This window comes from Thamnophis sirtalis, unplaced genomic scaffold, assembly GCF_051295495.1.
Source record: "Thamnophis sirtalis isolate CommonGarterSnake01/CBP01778 unplaced genomic scaffold, rThaSir2_p1.2 scaffold_12, whole genome shotgun sequence".
NCBI classification, from domain to species: domain Eukaryota; kingdom Metazoa; phylum Chordata; class Lepidosauria; order Squamata; family Natricidae; genus Thamnophis; species Thamnophis sirtalis.
The window spans coordinates 61,060,590-61,082,424 of NW_028261392.1; the positions used below are offsets into that span (position 1 = coordinate 61,060,590).

A 21,835-nucleotide genomic window follows, 5' to 3' on the forward strand; every position below is an offset into this window, starting at 1 on the left:
TCATGCATTTTTTTTTCCACCCGAGTCTTCTTTAACTTGTCCCCATTTGAAGCTTCCTTTTTGCCCGAGATTTCCTTGGGCTTTGATGCTTCCACACACACACCTTGATGTAATTTAATCAAGATGGAAAGGAAAAAAACTGGCTACAGAAGTATAGCTGTCATCTTGTACCAATTATCTGGACATACCTCTAAACAATCTTTGGACCATTATGTTGTTCTCCACTTTTAATGTCGATACTTTTTAATTATATTTTAATGTTAGTATTTTTTAATATAGACATACCTCTAACAATCTTTGGACCATTATGTTATTCTCCACTTTTAATGTCGATACTTTTGAATTATATTTTAATGTTAGTATTTTTTTTAATATAGTGTAAAAACTAATGTGTATTGCTGGTCTTTGTAATAAAGATTTTACTTACTTAATCAAGATGGAAAGGAAATAGCATCTAGGGAGAGCCAGGAGCTTTTTTTTGCTAAGGAGTGTTTCTTTTGTCGAAGGTCAAGAAGGCTCCTGTTTAGTAGTAGCAGGGCTGTTGTAGTGGACCTTCTGTTGGGATATTGCTATTCCCAAAGAAGATGGGGTGGGAGGGGAAGCCACCTGAGAAAAGCTGTCTCCCTGAACTGCTTTGGAAGGAAACTAGATGGCACTGCATCCCAGGGTTATTCAGCCTCCACTTTTGACACTTGGGGTTTTTCCTCTACTAACTACCAACAATTATCCTTAATTAGTCGCTGAATTGGTATATGTTGATACAAATGCTGAAAAGTTAAAGCTTTGCACTTTTTTTTTGAACTTGGAAGTTATAGTCTCTTGAGCCTGGTCATCAATGGGGTCCTTGTGGGTGTGGCAATTCCCAGAAATACTTCTAGAACCAAGCTTGCATAACTCAAAATTTCAACTTTTCCATATATATATTTTCGCTGATAACGGATAAGAGCCTGTGGCCTAATGGCTAAGATGTTTGCCTAGTATGTAATATAGCCCAGGTTCAAATCTCAGTAAGGGTATGGCTAGCTGATGAGAGCTAAATAGCTTGAAATAGAACTAAACTAGTCTCCCTTTATTTATTTATCAGCACAAATTAAAACACACACACACACACACACACACACACACACACACACACACACACACATATATATATATATATATATATATATATATATATATATTGGGGGGAATGGATTGGGCATCAGGTTCAAGGCTTGCATCAGTTGCTTGAGCCCAGTTTTATTGCATTTTTGTTCATTACATTTGAAGCTTTTGAAACTTTCAGTAATTAAACATTTCAGTTTGTTTTATCTCTGTAAGGCTTTATCTTACACAAGTAATCTGTGTAGGGTTTTTTGTTGGGGGGTTGGAATCCTATTTAGAGTTTTAATGATATTTTTTTTATTATTTACTGACTATGTAAGTCCTTTTCTTATTAGAATCATTAGCCTCTTAACTAATAGGGAGAAATTGGTTCTAGATGTGTTGGAGGGTTAAGGAATGAAATGAATCCCTTATAGTGTATTATAGTATTTGAAAGTTTGTGGGTTCCTTTGAATTTTCATTCTTTCTGTATAAACATGACCCAAAATGTGATTTATTCTTCACATAAATCTTAAAGTTAAAGAGAACCCAATTAAACAAAAACATTATACTTGTTTGTTGAAGAAAATGATTCAAAGCTACATATTTCTGCGTGGCAGAATAATGTGAATCTTTCTTTCAGTAACTGGTGAGTCACCCCTTTGCCAATAATAATTGCAACTAAATGTTTTCAATAACTTAATTAGTTTGTAGATTGTGTTGGAGGATTTTTAACCCATCCTCCCTTAGAAAAGAGTTTCAACTTGGAGAAGTTGTGGGCTTCTTTGCATGAACTGCCCACTTCAGTTCATTCCACAACGTTTCTATAGGATTGCAGTCAGGACTTCGGTTTGGCTATTTCAAAGCATTAACTTCCGTCTGCTGTAATCATTCTTTGATTGTATGACTTGGATGTTTTGGATCATTGTTGTGCTGCATGGCTCACTTTTTAATGAATTTCAGTTCATAGACAGATACCTAGACATTTTCCTGTAGTGTTGCTAGTACAATTCAGAATTCATAGCTCCATCAATGATGGCAAACTGTCCAGGTCCAGAGGCAGCAAAAAAAGTTCAAACTATGATACTGCCACCACCATGTTTTACAGAAGAGATAGGTTTAATGTTTTTCATTCAAGCTAATAGTTACATTTTGGTCTCATCCATTCGCAGAACATTCTTCCAATAGCTTTCTGGCTTATCCACCTGGTCTTTTGCAAACTGTAGACAGGGAGCAATGTTCTTTTTGGAAAGTAGTAATTTTCTCCTTGCAGCCCTGGTATGCACAGCATTTTTATTTAATTTTGTTCTCTTGATGGTGGTTCCATGAACATCGAACATTCACTAATGCAAGAAAGTTCTTTAATTTTTTAGGCATTATTCAAGGATTGTTTCACACCTCCCTGAATATTATGCACCTCTTTGCTGCTCAACCACTCCTATGGAGGGGTAACAGTGATGTTGAATTACCTCCATTTGTACACAATCTGCCTGAGAGTGAACTGGTGAAATCCAAACTCTTTGGAAATGGTTTTGTAACTATTTCTGTGTGTCATGGCTTGAACAAAGTTTCTATCCTGGGGAGCATGAACAACTGTTTTTTGGGGATCCTCAAAAATCTCCTTTTTCAAGCCATGACACATTTCCACATACCTATGTTGTGATCAGATTTTGATAGTGAATACAGTTTTGCCAAGAAAGATCAATTTTGTTAGATACGATGGTATTTTCAACAACATTATACAGTCCAAAATGAATTTGTATATTTGTCCAGAGGAAAAGTACTTTATTGATCTGTCAGTTTCCATGCAAGAACTGTCTTAAGATATCCCAGGTGAGACATTAAAAAAACCCTATCAGTGGTTCTGGAAAATTTTAATACTGCTTTTGGCAACCATGAGATAAATATGTGATCAGCTTGATGCATAATGCATGCTTTGCTCTTAGCCTAGTGTTTTAAATCAAGCAAGGAATACTAGGTCTTGTAAAATACAGACTTCTTCATGAGCATATTATGATCATAATATTTCCTAGCGACTTTTTTATTGACCATATACCAATGTCCAATATATACCATGTCCCAAAAGGGACAATCCATCCTGGACACTTAAGAAATCCTAGAGATTTCTGGATGCTCTTTGACATTCCAGTTAAAGCCATGAAAGTTTAGGTAGAGAGATCCATAGTTCTGATAATTCCCAATTACCGAGGAACTGAATTCATGAAATGGATGGATTGTAATCTGAATGTTGATGTTACAAACTTGATAAAGCTGTATCAAATACAAGCCAGAACAAGTAGCTGCAGCTATGAAACAATCTGTCTCCTATGTCATCTTTGATAGCTGTCCACACTTTTCTCAACACTTATCAGTATTGAATCAGTAGGGCAAATTATGGTCTAATTATATCTAGTTATAACTAATCAGGATATCTTTGGTCAAATATATTGAACCTTCCCACTGCTCCATTTAAGCATATGACAATATTTTGCTGGTGTTTTTGCTTGTATACTATACTTGCCAAAGTTCAGTTAACTGCCGTTAGCTCACTTTTTATGGGTTCACAAGATGCAGCCAGTAATAAACAATGAATTAGATGTGCATAGTATATTAGATTATAAATGTGGTTATTTTGTAGTTCATTATATTGTGTGGACAGAGATATTCTGACTTGGGGGAGTAGAAAGCAGTCCCAATTAGATTCAGCTAATTAACAAAATGCATTTCAAACCAAAGTTTGAAACATTGCTTCAAACTTGGCTGGAAATGGGTTCATTTTCCAGAATGAAGTACAGCAAAAGGCTGTGAATAAAATGTAGGGCAGACAAGCAATTGGTTGGTTGGTTAGTATAGGTGCCAAAATTAAACAGAACAAAATTAAAACTCTTAGAGTGTGTGAAATATAATGACACTAATACAAGAATCCTGCTAAATATAAAACTAATACAAAAAGTCTGCGAATCCAACAAAGAATCATATCAGACAGTGTCACAAATCCACCTGACACAATGTCTGGAGAAAAGCCAGGTCTTTAAGACTCTAATACAAATTGGTAGATTCAGGGTCAGACAGTATGTATCTTTGGGCTAACTCTCATATGCAGTGACTGGAAATATAAGTTTACTACATCTTATAATATTGTTTAAGAGATCGAGCATGTTGATCCCTATTGAATCTTCCTGAATGGGCAATGACAGTCTCTCAAATAATCCAACTTTATGGCTTAAAGGCTTTAAAAATGATAGATGCATCTTGAAGTAAAGTTTCAAACAATCAAATTAAAATATTACACATAATTCACTCATATTGAAGCATGAAAATTGTGGAACATTTCAGTTTGATACTCTAAAGAGAGTGTGTCTAGGTCTGCAATTAAATTGTGATTAGTTATTGTAGACACACTACTGTTTATTACTAAATATTGCAAAAATGTACTATAGACTAGTTATTTATATAACAGTCATGGCTGAAAGTGGCCTGGTTAAAATTATTGCAGAGTTTGGATTACATATTTTTTCTTGAATCTATTTAGACAAGAATGTATCTAAATCTTCATGATCTTGGCTTAGTCCATATTGTGAAAGCAGGCTGTGAAAGAAGAGAAATATGTTTTAAGTTTAATGAGAATCTGAGGTTTCATTCATAAGACTTAATTCTAGCTCATTAACATTTAAACATTGGGGTAAAATTTACACGTAGTTCTCACTTAGTGACCACTCCAGCTACTGTTCAAATGTTGTGATGGTGCTGAATGACTGGTATTTATGACTAGTCCTTGGAGTTCCAGTTGTTTCAATGTCCCCATGATTACATGATTGAGATCTGGGTGCTTGGTGGATAACTTGTGATTATGATGGTGGCAGCATCCCATAGTCACACAATTGCCATTTGCAACCTTCTTTTGGGCAAAATCAATGGGGAATCTGTAGGAAGTTGCAAATGATAACCAAGTAACATTCTCATTGATTTTCTCACTGGTTGGCTTAATAACAGCACATAGGAATATCAATTCCCATCACTAAGTGACATGGTCACATGACATGATTTAGCAATGGCAATTTCTGTCCCCGTTGCCATCATTCACCTTTAATGGTGAATGCTTTCATCAGCATTACAGTGGTGGTGGTGGTGGGAGATCATTCCTTTTCTCTTTCATCTTCAGTCTGCCTTAGAGGATCTTTAGTCTTTCAAACTTTTGAAGGAACATGGAAGATAGCAAGGGAAAAAAAAGAAGATGGTAACATCATGTCAATAGATACCTTCAAGTTCAATCTTGTATTCAACATATGCCAGCCTACTAACTGAATTTTAAATATCAGCGTTTTAATTGGTTTTGTAGTTTTATCAAGTGAAGTTTCAGATATACTGTAGAACTAATGCATGGTATAACTTTTTTTCTTTTTAAGACAATCACATTGGTTATATGGAAAATAGCATTATGTCTAGTCTTGAAGTTAAGCTTACAGGTACAATTTGTACAGAAACAAAGAGAGATTATTTGAAATTTTGGTTACATTGGCAGCGTCCATTTCTGAAAGACACATAATTGACAAGAACTATTCAAAGTGAAGTATGGAAACAAAATCCTTTCCACCCTTAATAAAAGCAGCCCTGCCTTGCCTGTAACAATTAACTCAGTGAAAAATACTTCCATTGGCACAAATAGAAGTTTCAAGTCCAGGAAATAGATTTGAGGCTCAGCCCCAATCTCTCCTTACCTAGTAACTTCTATATCTTTAAAACGAATATAACAACATGTTTTGAGACTTTAGTAAGACTCTGGTGCAAATATGCTGCTTGTTGAAACATAGTATAAATTAATATTGCAAGGCATGGAGTTAATAATGGTAAAGAAAAATGATACCAATTTTACTCCACTCTCTTTTATTGATGTAACTTAATTAACCAAATAATAACATTAACTTAAAGTGTCAGAGATGTTCCATCTGACGGGGAGATTGGCTTTGGCTCTCGTAATTGTGTGACGTTTTTATTCAATAAAGCATAATTCTAACATTTGTATGAAACTGTTGTGACGTAGATCAGCATGCAGTTAATTTGTTGCAACATGGAGGTCAGTTGATGAAGTTTTGAAAGCAATTTGTTTTTCCATTTTTCCATCTTCATTTCCAGGTTGTCCTTTTAGACTTTGTATCTGTATTGCAAAGTCATAAATTTCAGCTAATAATTCTTCAGAGGTGTTTTGATATTTCTGTTTGCTTTCCTCTAAACTGTGACTGCTGATCACTCATTGCTTACTTTTAGATGAAAGACTAAGGCCTTAAAGTTTGGTTTGCTAAGTTAAAATCCATAGTTCAACATGAGATGCCACATGAGTTGAACTCACCTTCTGTTCATTGACATTACTGAATATTTGGGTCTTAATATTTAACATTAACCCACAGATGTTAATGTTTTCCTAATTAGTTTCTCTTGAGTTTTCCATATTTTAATCTAATGATATCATCGTAATTGAATGTCTTACATTTGAGGATCCCTATTGAAATTTAGTACAGATACAAGAAACAACAGTTTCTGTTGTTAATGATAGAAAACAGCATAATTATTACAGGTGATCCGTGATTTACAACACAACTGAACCCAAAATTTCTATTGCTAAATGAGATAATTGTTATGTGAATTCCCCCCCCCCAATTTTATGACCTTTCTTGACACAGTTGTTAAGTGACTCTCTACAATTGTTAAATTAGTAACAAGGGTGTTGACTGAATCTGATTTCCCGATTGACTTTGCTTCTCAGATTATTTCAAAAGGTGGTACATAACCCCTGTTACAGTATCCTGTGAGTCACTTGCCAACTTGTGAATTTTGATTATGGATGCTGCAATGGTTATAAGTGTGAAAAACGGTCATAAGTCACCCTTTTCAGTGCTTTTGTAACTTTGAACGGTCACTTACGGAACTGTTGTAAATCAAGGACTACCTGTTTAATGCATATTATAGACTATTGTGGTGGTCATTCATGCTGCTAATACAATCTGAGATGCTTCTTCCTCTTCTCCAATTTCCAACTAATCTTTCAAGACTATAGACTATGTGAATGATAATTGAAAATTCAGAGACTTAAAAATATAGCAGAGCTTTGTTTTGCTAGTCAGTTTGTTCCTTGTGCTAAATGTTTATGGTCAGTGTGTAGAATTCATCTCTGACTTTGGAAATAAGTGAAATAACATTAAATTTACATTCCATGGTTTTGTTTGTTAGCCGTAAGGGGTGATGGGATTTAATTACTAATTGATTTAAAGTATGCAGAACAAGTGTCTTAATCTGCTAGTGATGACAAATTTATTTTTCCTTCTTTCATGACAGGCTTTTAAAGAAATGCTGTATGCTGCTCAGGACCAGGCGCCTTCTATAGAAGGTATAACACAAACTATAATTATTTTAACTATATTGATTAATTAATTTTTACTTCAGTAGTTTCCTGATTATCCAGATACCATTTTCTATATAGACAAAAAAGGGGGTTAAAAAGAAGTCCTTTGACAAATTTGTTTTTGAGCTGAAAACACTAAATGATCAAAATAATCCATTTCAAGCACACAACAAGTGATTCTATGTTAAATGGGATGTTTTAAACTTACAGTGGTTTGAGTTGAAATGTTTTGCATCATGTTCTTCCTTAACTCCCAATTTTTATTACAGTATTCTCAGAAGTCAATTTGAAACTTCTCATTTGTTCTATTTTCTATGTTTTTTCAAAAAGTAGGTGCTAGAGGTTTCATTTTGGTTATTGGTCACAGGCATGGCTTTTAAAATAATGTTTGTAGAAATTAAATATTTATTTCAATTCATGGTTATGTAATTCATAGAACAAAAATCAAGGAATCTGCTCGGCTGTAACTACTTTCTTGTTGCATAGGAGGAAGAGGAGAATATAATAAGGGGTATCATAGGAATAGACTAATATGGTCTTTGTTTTTAAAATAAGAGCTCAAGAGTTGCATGTGGCAATCAGAATTATTCACTGCAGTTACACGCCTCTTTAAATCTTGTGGCCTCTGTTTAGTTTTCTCATTTCTAATCCACTACAATCAAAAGAGTCCCAGCATCTTACATAAAATACAAAACTAAGAAAACATCCCCCAAAGCAGCAAAGATTATTTAATTTACATACAGTTGTGGGTAACAGGGAAATAGGCATTTACCTATCCTTGTCTTGCTTTCAAAATGTTGTTTCTAAACTGCACAAGGGTATCTTGCTACTTGGTCAGATGGCGATGTTGCATTATACTAAATTAAATTAGTACTAAACATACTCTTGTGTCTTTGCAATTTCATTTTAAAACCAACATACAAAGAAATTGGTTAAATGCTTATATAAATATAAAAAGTTGCTAGACTAGAGTCTAGCTTTTCTATGTTTTATACTTCTTATTATATTCTTTTTATATCCCACATTACTTTTACCAATAACCCAAGACAATGAACATATTAAATATTCCTTCCTTCTCCTATTTTCCCCATAACAACCCTGTGAAATGAATTGGATTGAGAAAGAGTGTTTGGTCTGTGGTCACCTAGCTGGCTTCCATGGCTAAGACAGGACTCCATGGTTTCCTGCTTTCTAAGCCAGTGCCCTAGATCAAACTAACTCTCATGTTGGATTTTATGGCATGTTGCTTTTTTGGCAATCTGATGTCTGCAGAAGACATTTAATTATTGGGTTGCTTAGATGGGAATAACGTTAGATACTAGATTTTTTTGGATTTGGAGAATTTGCTTCACTGTAATAAAATTGGTCATAAACTAGTGAGTTACAGAAATTATTATTTCAATTTACTTTATATAACTTTGGATATGTATCATTATTGCTTGTGCAGAACTGATTGAATTAATGGCTATAATGGGAATAATCTGCCGTATGGATTTGACATAGATGGCATTACAATCTGAGGCATCTGAATACAAAACTAGAATTGGAACCAGCTGAATTTGGAAAACTAGGTCTAGTAAGGAAGGGGGTAATTATTGCCTCCATATCTGTTTAACATGTACAATAAATATATTATAATAATAACAAGAATGGGAGTTGGCAGCTAGAATTCAAATTGAGAGTCAAAACAGTGAAACATGCAGATATGCAACTTGGTTAGATAAACATAAAGAAGCTTTAGAATAGCTCTTTATGGGAATAGAAAATAAAACTATAAATTAATATTAAATATTAAAACATGAAACCGCATGCTAAATGAATTTGAAATTGACAGTAAAGAAGTAAAAGTGATAGATAGTTTTGCTTTCCTTGTTTTAATGGCAGACTTAGGCAAGATTATGAAGGACAAAGTCATTTCTGTGACAAATAAAATTGGAAATCTTAAAGCAATGTGTTTCCATGGGTGATAGTGTGCTTTGAGAACTGAAGACTGAAAATCCAAAAAAGAAGCAAGTTTCTTTGAAGTATGAATTTAGAGACAGATTAAGTATCATGGATTGCAAAAAGCATATCCATCAATTCTGGACTAAATAAAAACTGATTATTTGAGGTAATGTAATTCAGACGTTGACCAGATGATGCAAGCAGGAGATGGACTTGGAGAGGATTCTGTTTGGCAGGTTTATGGGAAGTAGGAAAAAGGATAAGGCAACTGGTAAAATTGATGAACAAACACAACGAAATTGCTGGTGTGTCCGTGAAAGAGCTGTAAATGTTAAGAGACAAGTCAAGATAAAGAATGTTTGTCTATACAACCACCATGCTTCCAGCCGGACTCAGTAGTATCTAACTAAAATAATTATGTATAAGAGCCAGCATTTTAACTGAATAGACTAGAAAAAGCATAACTATCTAATTTCCAAATAGTATCAAACTCATCTATTTGGATCCTTTAACTATAGTAATGTTAAAGGTAAAGGTGTCTCTGCGGATTTTATACTGCTAATCATTGATGCCAAAGGGGACAGTGCTCATCTCCGTTTCAAGGCCATTGAGCCAATACTCTTCAAAGACATTTCCACAGTCATATGGCCAGCATGACATCATGGAGCTCTGTTATCTTCCCACTGAAATGGTACCTATTTGTCTACTTGCATTAAACTTTTCAACTGCTAGATTGACAGGAGCTGGGTCAAGGATGGGAGCTCACCCCATTGCGGGATGTTCAAGTCTCAAACCTGGGCTGCTGGCTTTCCAGGTGACAAGCCCAGCGTCTTAACCGCTTTGCGGTTAAGACAGTATATTGTCTTAACAATATACCACAGTATATTAACATAAATTCAGAAATATTTGCCAGCAGATTAAATGAATATATGAACTAGATTTTGGAAACTTGTAGATTTGACTGATGTTGTAATTCTTCTAAATCAAATGATTTCATCTTGCTTTGAAAAACTTATTGGCATGCTTATAGCAGTTCTGATTTGCCTTCGATGCAAATATTCTCATTGAGAATAAAATGATAGAGAATTCTATCCTTGCAAATACTTTTATGTTAGATGACTATCTTTATTTGGTTAGTAGAATACAGCTCTTCTCAGTACCAGTGCAGTTTTCAGCAGACCTGTACATTGTACATTCTAATTCTTCATACTTAAGAAATGTCTTAGAATGTTGTTTTAAGAGGCAGGGAATGTAAAATATTATAGAGACGGACACTAAAGGCTGTGCTTCATGGGCCTAAATAACAGAAGTTGACTGATAATATTAAAGTGGTGGAAACTTTGATTCCAAGTGGCCATGCTTTGTTAGAATTTTTGATTTTAACAAAAAGCTTAATTAAAAAATAACAAACTATAAACCACATATTTTTAAAAGACTGATTTTAGTACACTAAAAGAAATAATGCAGATGTAATGAGGAAAATTTTAGTGTTGCAACCAGCTGGGATATCTTGAAAAAAACAACCCTAAAGAATACCATTTCAAACAACACTAATGTGGAAGAAAACCAGAATGCCTTTAATGGACCCAGTGGGATTGAAAAGGTACCTTGCTGACAAGCTGAGGCTAAAGAAAGATGCTTCTTGGAAATGAAAGGAAAGTCTAACAACCAAAGAATTTATAAATCTGGAGTTCAGAAATGTAAGAAAAGGGAGTTTTGTGGACGGCTTAATGCTCAGATAGGAATATCGTCCCTATATATTTGTAATAGAAAAAGAGAAATAGTTTGGTATATGGCGCTTCCTGCTCCCTACATCAAATATTCATATGTAAGCAAAAGAATTTACTGATACGGCATCTTGAAATTGCTGTTATTTCAGTAATTTTCCACTTTAGAATTAACATTTTTATGTTAATCCTGTGCTTGTACTTGACTGCCTATGCTTGTTACAACTTGAAATAACTGTTCACACTTTCCATTACATTATTGGGTGGATGTTACAACCCTGTACCATGAGGATGCAGTTTGTCAATAAACATTTATACTATCACTTCTGATTTTAGCATGGGCAATTGCTATGGGCACTTTTGCAAATCAGATTTTGTTAATGAGTTGTTAGTACTTGGCTGTAAAAATAAACTTTGTCACATTGTTTAATAAACTTCACACATCATTTGTTTCTGAGATTTAAAGACCCACTACTTTCTACTCTTTGAAGAAGGTTGGATATATTTTAATAGTATTTTAAATAATCAAACTATAGTTTACCAGCTATTAATGAAATTAAGAGCCCTCATAATAAAAATCAAGAAAATTTAGAATTGAAATTTTAAAAAATTGGAATTCTTATAACAGTATGAAAACCTTCCAAAGGAACTTTACTGTTCTGTGATGTAATTCATGATAGAAATGACAGTCTAATTTTATTGCTTTGCTTTGATGTTGTAGAGTAGTGGTTATTGTAGGAAGAATGCCAAGGAGAGCATTTAGCTAACTGCTTTTATGATTCATTGATTTTAAAGTCAATAAATAAAGTAAAAACCTACAGAATAAGTCAACTACTTCCTTGTCTTCATATTTTTCAGGCTTGAACATTTTCAAATTAACCTCAAATTAATCTTTGTCCCCCAGGTGAATATTCCCAGTACTAAATTGTGACAATATTTGATTAATTTGCAAACCTGTACTCAGAGTCTAGAAGTGTATATAATGACATTTACACGAAAGAGGAATATTAATATTTTTTGTGGCCAAAATTGACATATTAGGGCTTCAAATATTGCATTGGGTTATTAGGAATGTTAGGGGTTTTTAATGTTGAAGTATAGAATAATAAGTGCTGTTTGATTTATAAATTAAAAATAACAAATTAATGCCAGCAGTTTGTACATAAGAAAGATGGGATATGTACAGTGTATTTTTAGCATATATACGAGAAGCTTCTTCTCCTAGAACTCTCTCTCACTTATCTAGAGTATTATCTCTGAGCTATGAGCAGGCAGAAACCACATTCAAACAACATCTATATAATATAGACCAAGAACCTAGATGCAGGAAATACTACTTAGCTTCCCATAATGGACAGTCAGGAATACATTTTGGCTTCAGCTATGTATCTCACACATCTTAATACTTCCAACCAGAAAAGGGCCTTTACCTTAGTCTAATGTAAGGTATTACCTTCAGCATTCCAAGCTGGAAGATACAAAAGGATACTATACCCTTTATAAGTATGTTCTTGTGAGTCAGGACATGTAGAAACAACTGAATATTTCTTTTGTATTGCAAGTTTTACACAGCATCCCAAAATGCTCTAATTGCCCTACTCCTGGTTAGTAAAACAGGTTATAATGGCCAGCAATACAAGCAATTCTTATTATATTAATCCTGAAATAATATATAAGATTGCCAGGTTCTGTGCAGTGGCAGACAAAATTATATAAAGAATAATTAAGAGTAATTGGACTTGTTTGAGCAAGGAGTAGTTCTGCTGCAGCATTACTCACTTGTCATTTTTCTTATGTTAGATGCTATATTGTACCCTCTTCAGATTTGTTGGGGACTCTATAAATCTATGTTTTAGATTAGTTTTAACTAATAAGAATGATGCTTTTTAGTATATGTGTGTGTCCGCGTGCACGCATATGTGTATGTTAAATGACTGCAATAAAGTTGGTTGAATTTTAATTTTTAGTATAAGTGATTTTATCCCTCCATTGTGCAGTTAACTGCACTGAGATGACAGTACTTAGATTTATATTTCAGTAACATTTGCTCTAGCCAAAGTATTTTCCCCTTGGTATAAATAAAGTTTTAAAATATATGTGACTTAGATTAGAAAGGGAGATTGAAGTTATGTACTATATGGCATGCATATTACAATTCTGCTCATCTTAACAGTATGTGAATAATCAATTTTGGTGATAAGCTACTAGACTATCTGTACTTAATCTTTCTCCTAACTACGTGAAGAATAAAAGATAAAGTAACTTAAAAAATAAGGTTATCGTTTCATATATACTTGAATTTTTCAAGGATTTGGATTATGTCTGAAGTCAGGTAGTTAAAAAAAAGTCAGTGCTGCACATATTATTTCATTTTTATTTTACTATCATACTTCACAGTGAAATTTAGTCTCTTGGTTGTGTTTTGCAACAGGTGGTCAGAATGTTCCTTTTTATTTGCCTTTGAATGCAAAGCAACTTAAAACTTTTAAATGCTTATAGCTCTCAGTTCACATTTTAGTTTGAAGGGAAGATTGTGAAGATGGGTGTTGACATGTAGATGTGTTAAAACCTCTGTCTTGCCCAGGCTTGTCCAGCTGCAGCTGTTGTTGCTAGATTATAACTCCTTAATAATCTCTCTTTATATGGGGCACATGCCAGTTTGGATATAACAACTTCAATTTGTTAAATTATATTTGACAAAAAAAATAAAATAAACTTGCATACTAACCTGGTGCTGAAATTTGAGAGGGGAATGCCTTAGAGTGAATTTTGACTCCTGGCAAATGCCTGAAGTTTTCTTGACACGATTTTCAGAAGCGACTAGCCTGTCTAGGGATGAGAAAGAATGACTAGCCCAATAATACAATACAATACAATACAATACAATACAATACAATACAATACAATACAATAGCAGAGTTGGAAGGGACTTTGGAGGTCTTCTAGTCCAAATCCCCTGCCTAGCCCGAAGTCACCCAGTTGACTTCCAGCCTGATGGCTTAACCATTATACCAAATTGGTTCTCTCAGACATCAAACTAGGTCATAATATGGCTTGTTTTGGTTAATAGTGTGGTATGAAGTTAGTCATTGTACTGTGCAAAATATAACTTTGGAAAGGGATGAGTTGTCTAATTATCCTATCCTTGAAACGTGGAAGAGGAGGAAAAGAAAGGGACATTGGAGATATTCTGGTGTTTCTGACCAGTTTGGGCTTTGGACCGCTCAGTGTTATTTTCAGCCCCCACAGATACTGTTTAAGATGACAGAAAAAAAAGGTTGTTCATTCCTCATTTATGGCTTAACTTGCTATACGAACCATCCATTATGCAGCTTACTCTGTTAACAGTATTTAGGTAAGTCATAACTTAATGCAGTGTGTGGTCCTTCCTTTACATCTGTAGTTGAAGATGTAGCTAGCATTTGTGAAAAGAAAATAGGAAAAGTGTACCTATAGGTAGTCCTTGACTTATGACTATAATTGACTCTGGAGTCTTGGTCATTGAGTGAAGCGGTCATTAAGCTTTGTTCAACAGCTACAATCCCAGGACTCCTGGGTTTGGTCATTAAGCAGTTACACGGGTTATTAAGGAGACAGAGATGTCTCGGGGGAGAGGTCCCTGGGAGGCTCCACCCAGAAATGAGCTGTATGCAGAAACATTGCTCAGGTCCCAGGATCTGAGTTCCATTTCTCCATCCTGCTGAAGGAGTTCAGCTGCCCTTGGCAGACAACTTGTTTTAACTTTCATTAGTTTCGTGGGAACTGGCACAGTCTAAAGTTTTGCATGTCTTGACAGAACACAACGTAAATAACAAGTCTAAAAAAACCTGATCTCAATATTTTATTCAATAGTTTAAATTCAGAAAACTTTGATCAAGTTTAAATATAAATAAATATAATAATATAATATAATAAATCTCTGCTTATAATAGTTCCAACACAAAGTTGTCACTAAATCAGTATTCAAATATATTTTAATAACTAAAGAAATTATAAATTTTAAGATGCTCTATATAAAATAAAGTTTAATTGCTAGAGTAATTGTGGTAAATTAATTAATCATAGTTAATAGAGGCATTTGCTCTAAGAGTGAAACAAATGAATAATTCTAAAAATATTTTTCAGTTTGTTAATCATGTTTAGCTGAGGATTAAAGTAGCTCCTGATCAATCCAAACTACTGATTGAAGATAAAAAAATCACACTATTTCAATGAAGATGTATAAAATGGTATCATTTACTGGCTATTTCAAATACAGTTTTACTTTTTATAGTAACTTCATTTGCTTGTCACGCTCATTGACAATTCAAAATGCTCATTGTTGAAACTGATGAATAATTCTGGCCTAGTACCTTCTTGGCTTTGGGAGGAGCAAATGAACTACTGAAATCATATTAACTATTTAATCATTAATTGTTCTATTTGATTGCATTCTTTAAAATGTAGCTAATGTAGTGCATTAAATATATTTTTGTTCTCCAACACTAACATCTTTTCTAGAATCTTTTTCAGTTTGATAAATTAAAGGAAGGATAAGGTATTTGTGGCCATCGGCAGTGAGTTAAAACAGGTCACATTAATGTCTGCATCAAGCCAATAAAGCATTTAACTGTAAATATGATAATTGGATTTCATATAGTATAATCATTTCCCATCAATGACCCCTCCTCTGGTCTCCAAGTATATATGACTAAAGAAATATACTTGAACAGGCTAGAAAACAACCTTGAAATATTAATGCTGCATTTTAAAAGTCAAACCTTCTTAAGCTTGTTTGATAGGCAGCTTATGCCCCTTCACTGTTTGAAGCTGTATCCTTTGGCACAAATCAATAAAATCCATGTGTTTCAACAAAATTATCTTCTTTTTTAGCAAATAGTAAAGATACTCTAATGACTTCTATTGCGGAATACATACTGGTTATCTAGGGAATAAAGGGAGCAACATAAGCCTATCAGTGAATTTAATTTGAGGATGCTTCAGAGTATATTCCTCCATTATTATTATGTTTTGTAACTAACAATGTTCCATACAAAACTCTTAATAGTAGTGGAGTTAATAGATTTGGACTTGAAGCCAGGAGACAGATGGGTTGTCCTTTATATGATGATCATTGGCTAGAAATAAAAGGGGATGGGTAGCCAGTCATCATTTTACTCATGGTTGGATACTTAACAATTGAGAGTTTGGAAGAGTTCATGTTAAAGACAATGCAAACAGATGGAATTATGAATCTTAACTGCAAGGTCCAAAATTTTCATCTTATTATGAAAAATGTTCTCAATTGTAATACAGTGCAACAGCTGAACATTCCCCCCAATAAAATTTAATGTTGCAGATTACTACAATCACAGCATCAATTTCTGTGTAAGAAGCACACTGGCATTCTACAACTCCTAGATTCAGATAAGAGGCCTGTATTTCTGACACTGAATTCCTGATAGCAGAACAAAAGACTTGTGCATAAGCTAAAATTTTAATATGTAATGCTCCAATTGTTCAGGATCAACAGGATGTTATATTGAAGCAGGTAGTGCTTGTGAAACTCATCTTGAAAACCATCAAAATCTTTACACCAACACTATTTTCTTCTTTAGGTGTTTTTCATTATTGTGAATGAGTAAACAACTTGACTTTAAAGTGTTTGGGATTGAATTCCCCATAATAATTGACAACTGATCTTGCTTTTTAGTGTTTCTGGGAGTGGCAGAACAAAATAATTGAAATTGGCCTGAATTAAAATGGAGATAAATAAGACACATAAAAGTGATTTCTGTGGAAGCTCTCCACTTCATACCAGAAATGGGTCAATTAATTTGAGTTGTTATATAGGGACAAGGTGTATCAGTTGGTTATTGTATGCAATCCTGAATTTCAGGATAATATTTGGAATGTCAGCCATAGGATGAGGTGATAATCTTGATGCAACAATGAGGAAGACCTTGGGAAAGAAGAAGTTACCCACTTAACATTTTTAGAATAAAATACTACTTTTGAAATTGTCAGGAATACTGAAAAAGTTAAGAGGACAAACTATTCCCATTAAGAAGTGGCATATTAGTTGATGAATTATCATAAATGGGTCAGCTTGCAACCTGAGGCGACATTTGTCCAAAAATCATTTTCCTATTCACTAACAAGGAAAGCTAATATTTTTATGACATTTTAACTCAACTAAATTTTAACTCAACTAAATGTATTGGTATTTATAAAATACAAAATATTTACTATTTGGCATCTGTACTAAATTGCTGTACTTTCAGCTTAATTCATATGCCTCATGCAAATTACTTAAAGTTTTCTTTTTCTTGGGTTTTCCCAACTTTCCAAATATTAAATATTTAAGAGCTTTCCTTCAGTTTGAAGGAAAGCTCTGGTTGGTTTTTCTATAAATGGGGGGGAGGAGGTTATAACTATATTCTTTAAAATGTTTATCCCAGCATGCATCAGGATCCATCATATTTTGAATTCTAGTGCTCTGTTGCTATTACTTTATAGTTATATAGTCTGTAACTTAAAAATGTATGTATCAATTTATCTCTGCATGAGGAACGGCAATCGACAAGTATGTGACTAAGGAATCTTGCTACTCTCCATTGCAGGAAAAACCCTTGTAAATGTCCTGCTAAATTGTCTGGTAATAGTTTGGAGCTGGGCCTGCTTCCAGAGACACAATGCACTTTCTACAAAGGTTGTAGGACTCTTGACATGATTTTGCTGTGTGCCAGCTTTAGGAGAAGAGGAATTGTGAACTTTGTTGATTTCACAAAAACTATCAATGCTATTAGCCAAAGAGTCCTGTGGAGAAGGATAATGTTGAAGTTTGGCCGCCCCCTCCAAAATTTATTCAGATGGTGTGCCAGTTGCATGATGGCCAGTGTGTTGGATAGCTGGGAATCTGCTAAGGTTTTTGCAGTTACTAATGATGTCAAACACAGCTGTGTGCTTACTTCCACACTATTCAGCATGATGTTTCCTGACATTGTTGAATGATGCCTTCCAAGATAGTGATGCTGGAACCAGATTCAGGTATGGAGGATATAGAAATCAATGTCAGGAGGCTTAAAGCTATCGCTGAAATGAAGAGAGACTTTCGAGAGACTTCCCTTTTGCTGATGACTTTGTTTTGACTACTGGCTTAGAGCAAGTTATGTATGAATATCTTTTCTGGAGGAATTTGCAGGATTAGCCAGGATTTGGTATTATGATGTCCAATTGGCCTCGAGACAGAGTTAAAACTGAAGCCACGCCTCTTGTGTTCCTTGCTTCTGGTTCCCAGTTTCAACTTTGTCTGGCTGAAGAAGGACGAGTTGCTTTTGGTTCCAGTGATTCCCAAACACAATCCAGTGCCATCCTGTAATTTCCTTCTCCCTGCCTTCCCCCTTTTGCCTCCATCTGCTTCCCGGAAGCCTCCCCTTGGTGTGGCTCGTTCCCGGCCACTGGTAAGGGTTTTACAAGTTGTTTGTTGGGGCTATTAGAGGCGGGACGCCATTCCGGTGGCCATTTTGGGCCTCGTGTTCTGGTGGGCCGCATGGGCTGAGGCAGAGGCTGCTACGGAGCCTCGATCTCATCCCTGCCATCCTGGGGGGGGGGGCATCCTTTCTACAGCAGTGGTTGAAGCAAGGCCCTGCAGGCCCAGAGTGAGGCTCGGAGCGGCGCAGGACAACAAGGATCAGCGGTGCGCCGTGTAGTGCTGCCAGCAGCTGCACGACTTGAAAAGGGGCCGGAAAGGTCTACCAGTGGCTGAAATCCTCATGCGGAGGCCGTGAGTGATTGGGGGAAGCTGTTTTTTTTAATTAATTTTTTTTTTTTTTCAAAACAAACACAACACATAAAATCTTCCTTCTTTACATACTATAGAAAGTGTATCAGTTGGTTACTTTCCGTATCCTTCCGTTTTGGGGCCGCCCCGACTTTGTCAGCCTTTGGCTGGATTTTTTGTCATCGGCTTGAAGAACTTCTCTTGCTTCTTTCGAGGATTTTGCGATATTCCCGGGATCAGCAAGACATATTCTTCCTGTTTACCATCTCTTCGGGGCAGTTTAGGTCAGTTTGGACCACCCGGTGGCAAAAGTATTAGCTGTGGTCTCAGAGCATTGAGACCACACAACCATCTTGTCGTGACATTGGCCCCTCCTCCTTGTGCTGCACTGGAGGGATGGGGCCTCAAGGAATAGCTCAATAACAAAACTGAATGTCTACAGAGCCATAGTGTATCCTTCTGCATGCCTGTGAAATGTGGACCGCAAGACTCAAACCATTTACAGTTGACTTGTTTTTGCTGGATATTAGGCATAAGAACATGTCTACCATCATTTCACACTCTACTGATGAGAACACAGACGTGGTGAACAGGTCATGTCACTCATATGCCTGATGAGCACATACCCAATTCTCTGCTGGGTAGAGATACACTGCTGAAGCACAATATAAGCACGAACTGTGGAAGAAAAAGCTACTAGTGCAACAACTGCAGCACAAAGACCCAGTGAAAAACACACTATGAAACAGGACCTTGGATAGCTCCTCCTGAATGAGGTGTTTTTTCCCCCCTAACAGTACTGTAGACAGTACAGATATCTCTGCAATCAACTGTAACTTTATATAGGTAGCTGTGTAAACTTGTAGACACTAACCTCTCTGAAGGAGAGGGCTAGCAGTTATAATAGATACTGTAGTATTATATGCCCCAAACATGTTGCAGTTTATTAGTTGTTCATCTCAGGGTCAGAAAGCAAACCCCATCATGTAGAAAAACAAGTTTTATCTATGCGTGCTCACAACATTTTGCCCGTATAGAAAAAAAAAAGTGTGAACCTAAGTTTCCAAGATGTCCTGTTTTCAGTTGGCAATTTATTGCAAGGATATGGATTCATACTGAAAATTATTCAGATCCCATCCATGGAAGTAAACACAGATTTCCCCCATAATTACTGTGACAACGGTAGTCCCAGCAACTATCATAAAATGTTCTTTTTAAAAAAAAGATTTTTATTAACAAACATGTAAAATACACACACACAAAAATTAGACGTACACCACATTTATACAATACAATACGAACAGGAACTTCCTGTTCTTTATAATAGCAATCATCAATCGATACCGCTCACCTTATATTATTTCCCCTTCTATTGTATTTCATTTGGATTTCACCATTCTTAACCCTCTTATTTTACTCACAACTATTGTTTTTTTGAGTTTTATTATATTCCTTCATTGATTTTTGTTTCTTTCCTCCATCCACCTATATCATTTATCCCATATCTGGTAGAATTCTGATTCTTCTTTTCCCTGGATTTCTTTAGTTAGTTTGTCCATTTCGGCACAGTCCATAACCTTTCTTATTATTTCATCTTTGCTTGGGATTAATTTGTTTTTCCATTTCTGGGCAAAGGCAATCCTTGCCGGCGTAATTATATGTAGTATTAAATACTGGATTTCTTTTTTGTATTTCACAGACATAATTCCTAATAAAAAAAACTTCATGTTTCCATTCTATTTTAATCCCTGTTATTGCCTCCAGCCAATTTTTGATCCTTTTCCAAAATTTCATCAAATGTTCATTGACTAGCCAAACACACATTTATGTAAAGGCAAAGTCACTAGATTTTGATTTATTTCTGCACTGTGGGATGATCATCTTCCCATCAGAGGCAAAAAGATTTAGAATCCTAGCTGTTGTAAATATTTGTGTTTTGATTTATTTGTAAAACATTTGATCTGTTAAAATGACATTGAGTTAATTTATTTTCTTAAATTGCTGGATTAGATTATTAAAAATAAGATACCCAAGGCTTTCCAATTGAAGCTTATACTGGATCGGAATTCCTTCTGCAGATAAAATGTTGGCATTGAGCAGATATCAATATTTTTAAAAAGGCCTTAAAATACTGATTGGGCTGTTCTATCTTAGGCTTATAAATGTGATAACAATATGTGCTGCTCTGGATCTTTCTTTTGTAAAACCAGCAGTGTGGGTGAAACAGTATGTTTATGTACTCTTATATACTTCTATGGACCCTTTCTGGAAACAGATGCAAATAGAGAAGTATGGAATAGTCCATGTGCATTTTATTAGAGACACTGATGGATTTATCTCAGAACCCCCATCTCCCCCAACCCAAGGACAATCTATAATTTCTTCAAAACAAGAGAGGATTCCCAGTTTGTTAGCTGTGCCTATCTATAAAAAAAACCTGAAGGGAGCAATCAGAACAGCATGTTCCAGGATATTACTTGTTTGCAGGCATTATTTAAATGCTGTCATAGTCCCACTCAGAGGAAATTTCAGAATTACGAGGCCAATTAAAAAAGCATAATACTAATTGAAGAGTCATTTCTTTTGATAACATAAGTGCATTTGAAAGGCATACTACGTCAATACTTTCATACTAACGGTAAGTCTCCTTCAAGTCAAGATCAAGTTTTATTATTTCATAGATAAACATTCCAGTAAGGTGGTTGATTTTTTTGGTAACAACACGGAAGTGATTTGCCATTGCTTTCTTCCAGGATGAATATATTGTTCAAAATAGTAGATATAAACTTGATTTGAGAAATAATCTATTTTTGGAAAAGACACATACATGCACACATTTTTAAAGGGTGTGTTTCAGGTGGTCTTCCATGCACTCATGGAAGATAAATTTCTTTGGTGTCATAATACAAATCTTTTGTTAAG

General features: G+C 35.0%; 1 protein-coding gene across 1 annotated transcript in view; it reads left to right on the top strand.

Moving 5' to 3' along the window:
* The window catches only part of XPR1 (xenotropic and polytropic retrovirus receptor 1), a 90,666-nt gene that overhangs the window by 1,118 nt on the left and 67,713 nt on the right, over positions 1-21,835 (top strand). The window contains exon 2 of the mRNA XM_087726905.1: positions 7,414-7,465. Coding sequence (XP_087583031.1) covers positions 7,414-7,465 — 52 coding nt within the window. The remainder of the gene's footprint in view (positions 1-7,413; positions 7,466-21,835) is intronic.